The sequence below is a fragment of the Phaseolus vulgaris genome, chromosome 4 (genome assembly GCF_051622355.1).
Source record: "Phaseolus vulgaris cultivar YP4 chromosome 4, ASM5162235v1, whole genome shotgun sequence".
Classification (NCBI taxonomy): Eukaryota; Viridiplantae; Streptophyta; class Magnoliopsida; order Fabales; family Fabaceae; genus Phaseolus; species Phaseolus vulgaris.
The window spans coordinates 9,193,790-9,199,438 of NC_143501.1; the positions used below are offsets into that span (position 1 = coordinate 9,193,790).

The 5,649-nt window shown below is 33.1% G+C and overlaps 1 protein-coding gene across 1 annotated transcript; it reads right to left on the minus strand.

Annotated features, from left to right (window-relative positions):
• Positions 1–2,094: 2,094 nt before the first annotated feature.
• Positions 2,095–4,456, minus strand: LOC137837134 (uncharacterized). The gene has a single exon (XM_068646006.2). The coding sequence runs from the start codon at positions 3,550–3,552 to the stop codon at positions 2,653–2,655; it is 900 nt and encodes a 299-aa protein (XP_068502107.2). The 5' UTR covers positions 3,553–4,456; the 3' UTR covers positions 2,095–2,652.
• Positions 4,457–5,649: the final 1,193 nt, after the last annotated feature.

Sequence of the window (5,649 nt, forward strand, 5' to 3'; positions counted from 1 at the left end):
TGAATTTAAGATTGTATACTATAAATTTAATAATTTTTATGATAATTACTTTCAAAACAACACTAACAGTGATTTTTTATATTAAATAAGAGTGTAAAAGTATTATAACTGTCAAATAAATGCATACACTACAAGAAAATCATAAAATAGAAACCAATTTTTAGAGAACAAAATAATTAGTTGCAATAGTAACTAAATTAGATATTTTAGAAACTAAAAGAAAAATTGATTTCTAAATTAGTTTATATTATTGTTAAATAGTTTCTAAATTGGTATCTAATTAACAACCAAGGTTTTAACTACCAATTATTTAGTTTCTAAATTTGGTCTCTAAAACCTTTTTGCTAATTAGATACCAATTTAGAAACTATTTAACAATAATATAAACAAATTTAGAAACCAATTTTTTTTTAGTTTCTAAAATGGTCTCTAATTTAATTATTATTGTAACTAATTATTTTAATATCTAAAAATTGGTTTCTATTTCATGATTTTCTTGTAGTGATGATTATTAAACTTCAATACCAAAATATTCTTTGAAGAATAATTTTTTTTGTTGGCATGACAAGGTGTTGCCAATAGTTAATAGAACTTCAATAAACTATATTTGAAGTTGACAAGTTCAGGTGATTGCAACAGATCAAATTCAAAATGTTAATACGGCAAGAGTTGTTAATACGTTCCTATTGAATGGAAGAACTTGCATTTGAAACTGTTGACACGAAGTTATACATAGTACTAAGAAACAACATAATAACAGCATTTTAGTTTCAATAGAAATTGCATTTGAAGTTGACTCGTGACTAAGACAATGAAATAACATTCATATCACAATCAGATAACTTATAGATTATAAATTATTCATAGATGTAAAAAAGAAAAATATAATGCTACTAAATTAAAACGCTTTGCTACTAATTATAGTTTAGTACTCTTAAATTATTTAATGACCAACACAATTCTAATTAATACATCATTACATAAAAAATTTGATGTTAATGATTTTAAAAAAATCAATAAAACCTGTTATATCTCCTTTTATTAATACCAATCATCAAGGCATTCTATAAATTGAAAGTAAACTGAAACTCATCCATAAGCCAACTCTAATGGTATGTTTAGAAGAACCTACTTCAATTTACACTATAACATATCACCTTTTTTTATAATTTTTTTTTATCAACAAAGAATTAAGTAAAATTAGGAGATACTTCAGGGTATCCCAACCCTTATACAATCACCAGTAGCTAATCTTAAAACATGATAAGAACCATGTTTTTTTATAATAACAAATCAAAAGTAAAATTGTTTTTTAAATGACATTTAATTAAAAGTAAAATATGTTTTTTTTATGTTTTAAGTTGGAACGTATGCATTTCATTTCTTATAAAACTTATTTTTAAAGTAAAAAATATTAAATATAAGTTACTCTATTATAATAATAATAATAATAATAATAATAATATTTGTGCATTATTACACTGTGCATTATTACACTTATAGAGAATTTAGAGACTAAAAATAACTAATTGCTATATTGTTTAAATTAGATACTATTTAGAAACTAAATAAATTATTTATATCTAAATTAATTTTTATTATTGATAAATAGTTTTTAAATTAGTATCAAATTAGCTAGTCCAGTTTTAGTTTTCAACCTTAGAATGTATGGTAAATAAAACTTAATAGCTAATTAGATATAAAAAAACTATTTATCAATAATAAAAATTAATTTAGATATTAATAATATTTTTAATATTTAAAATAATATCTAATTTAATTAATACAATAACTAATTATTTTTTAAATATTTTTATTTAATAATTTTATAATAATATCATCTGAAATAAAAAAATAAGAAACACTAACCAAATGAGGAAACAAATCTAGGTATCATGTGAAAGAAAACATAGAAGAGTAAATTCCACTGCTTTTAGAGTTTTACCTAACTTCCATATGCCCCCACTAAGATAAACAACAAAGTCACACACGACAGTCACATAACTCCCTATTCTTCATATTATTCTCTCTAATGCATCCACAAGAAAAGCTAGTTAGTCATGTACATTTATAGATACATATACATCCATAGCATTACTAAAATATATGCATATATTTACCAAGATTATTCTTGGTCTGAAAGTGTCGTAGCGACAACATAGTTTGCACACACTTCTTCACCTAATATAGCTTTAGTTCTACAAGACATAGATATCACAAAGCACACCACTTTTGAGTAGCACTTTGCATGTTTAATTCCAATACGTTTCTACTTTTCAGCCCCTCCCAACTCCCAAGAGAAGACTAACCCAAGAGTATCCCAATCCCATTTCCAAGTTTCTATCAACATCTTTCTTGTCTTCACTAAGACCATTAGAAAGGACAAATATCGTTCACGAACTATTTTAAATAAGGGCATACCTACAAACCCTTTTTCTTACCAAATTTTTAACATTTTCTTTAAACACTAGTAGCAGTAAACACTCTGACTGGAATAATACCTAACCAAACAGGTCCTTGAGTCTTCATCTCAATTCATAGAACTGGAGGTGGCGAGTTATGCAAAGGTGTGTGTATATATATATATATAAAAGGATACATATAAATAAGGTCGAGTTTGCGTCTCTGATTTTTCCTTTTTTTTTTCATTTTTCAGAGACCCAAACTCAGCGCAGCTTTCACGTCTAGCCTCCATGCAAACCCGCCAGAGTCCAATCTCCAAACATCGCACGGCACCATCTTCGTGCACTTCTCGTTCCGCCACGTGTACTGCAATCTCACCCCGCAGGTGAACGCCGGGTGAGAGTAGCACAGCCACGCAGCACTAGCGCTATCCTTCACCTTCAACCACACCACGATATCCTCGCTCGCCAACAGCCTCTTGTACGCCTCATTCACCCACCGCACCACCAAGCTTCCGTCGCACACAAACCCCGGACACGTGTCGCTCTCTAGCGTCCTCACCTTCTCCGCGTCCGTACAACCTAACCCTCCTCCATCCCCCATGCACGTGCTTATCACGCTCTCCACCGTCACCCACGACTCCGCCACCTTCTTCGCTGCGACAAGATCTGAACCCTTGCCTTCTTTTCCTTCCTCCGCCGGCGCACACGGCGCCTTCGGTTTCCGATTCTCCACGATCTGAATCTTCTCTACCGTTAGGTCAAGATCGACGTTCTTACACCACGAATCTCCGGCCGCCGAGTCTCCTCCCGGCGCCTCCTTCTCCGGCATCAACTGCAACGTCACAACCGCCACTTCCGACGACTGATCGATGTCGTTACCGTCACCGTTAACGCTACTACTACTATTCTTTCTCACGTATCCACTGTTCCTCCGAATCCTAACGTACTTCCTCTTCGGTCTCTTCCCGAGGACTGACACGTTGCTACTCTGGCTTACCTCTCCGCCTCCGCCGCAGGCGGCGGCGGAGGAACTTCCGGCGACGGGCTTGGGTGCGATCGGGCGGAAGCGGAGCATTATTCTGTTGACGTGAGAAGCGGCGTTGGCGTCGGCACAGGCAGCCACGCTCCAGACATCTCCACCGTCCATCACGGTCACGGAGGGAAGCAACAACAGCGAGCGAAAGCGAGAGTTAGATCTTTGTTTCTCTCTCTCTCTCTTGGTTTCTCTCTCTAGCGATTCTTTTGGGTTCGGTGCTGAGAGATGGAGCGGAAACGATAATGATAACGGCAGCACGGTGGCTGGGTGAGCAAGCGCCACGTGTCTAGGTTAACAGGGGAACAGAAACTGAAGGTGATTGGAGCAAATTTAGTATGTTACTTATCTCTTTTCAAAAGGACAAATGCTACCTAGACCCTTAAATATATTAACCAATAATTTTAATTTAATTGTTTATAAAAAAAAATACACTATTATCTTACAAATATTACATATGAAACTTGTAATAATACACTATTTTTGTAATATTATTACATATGAAACTTGTATTATCCAAAAATAATGGAACTTGTATTTTGTATATTGAAAAAAAAATGTTATATTTTGAAAGAAAAGGTAATGTTAGAGTATTAGGATGTGTTTTATAAGATGTTTTAGGTTGTAGTAAAATTGAGAGTAAAGAGTAAAAAGAAAAGGGTGAATAAATAGAGAGAGTGGAGAAAAGTGGCGTATCTGGCGTTGTGATTGGTCCCAGGGCGATGGGGAGGAGCCAATGAGGGAGGAGAGGGTGTGCAGCACTCCTGGAAAGAGAGGGGGGTACGTGGCCTCTTTGCAGGGAGCAGCACACCACAATATTCTCGTCTTGGATGTGCAAATCACTTTTCTGTCACATCACCACCACACGTTCACCCTTTCTATTTGCCAACAACAACCATTACTCACTCCCACTTTATCTTTTCCTTCAACTAACACACTCTTCTCCTATTTCAAATCAAACGCTACCAATGCAAAACCACAACACACATACACATTTTTAATTTACCTCACATATACTACCCAAACAAACCTCATCATGCCCTCTCTTTCTCACTAAATTTTGGATATCTTTAAAAAAATTTTAAAAATTCTCTTCTCTTTATTATAAATTTTTTACTATAAATATATTAATAAATAATGTAAATGTATAGATATTATTACAAATTGTATTATATATTTCTATTTCAATTATAAACACAAAAATATTAATTTGAAGCTTCATAATTTTATAATTTTGTAACAATAAGTTACATTATAGAAATAAAAACATTATTTATTAAGAAGTGGACTTTAAGTCTAACTCAACCCCATAAAACCGGCTCATGAGGTTGAGGTTTGCACCCACTTATATAGTCGATGTGGGATCTCCAACACACCCCCCTCACGCCGAGACTACCAACTCGTGCGTGTGACTATATATTATGGGTGGTCCGATAGCGACCCAATAGCGGGTGGCACGATAGACCCAACACAAATACTTGCTAGGGATAGGCTCGAAATGGCTCTGATACCATATTACGAAGTGGACTTTAAGCCTAACTCAACCCCATAAAACCGGCTCATGAGGTTGAGGTTTGCACCCACTTATATACAATGAAAGACTCTAATCTCTAGTCGATGTTGGATCTCCAACATTATTTTAAAGTCTGGTTATAATCTTGTAACAGTGTATTCTTCTTTAACTAAAAGATTAAAAAAAAATAGCATTTAGTGATCTATTTGAATTTATCTATAATTTATAAGAAGTCAATTTTTTTTGTTAATAAGTTATTTATTAAATTATAACAACAATTGAATATATTCTTTATTTAAAAATAAATTATATATATTAAAAGGTAAATTATTATTATATATATTATTGGAGATCTACTATAGATTAGAGTCTTTCATTGTATATAAGTGGGTGCAAACCTCAATCCTATGAGTGGCACGATAGGCCCAACACAAACACTCGTTAAGATAGGCTCGAAATGGCTCTAATACCATATTACGTAGTGGACTTTAAGCCTAACTCAACCCCATAAAACCGGCTCATAAGGTTGAGGTTTGCACTCACTTATATACAATTAAAGGCTTTAATCTCTAGTCGATGTGAGATCTCCAACACATATAACCATTCTTTCTAAAAATAAAAATTATTTAATTATTTTGAAATATTTTTTTTTTATTTTATTATTTATTTATTAATAAATAAATACATAATTTTTTTAA

Bases quoted from the DNA above. Each gene is read 5' to 3' on its own strand.
- LOC137837134 (XM_068646006.2), bottom strand. From the start codon at position 3,552: ATGGACGGTGGAGATGTCTGGAGCGTGGCTGCCTGTGCCGACGCCAAC.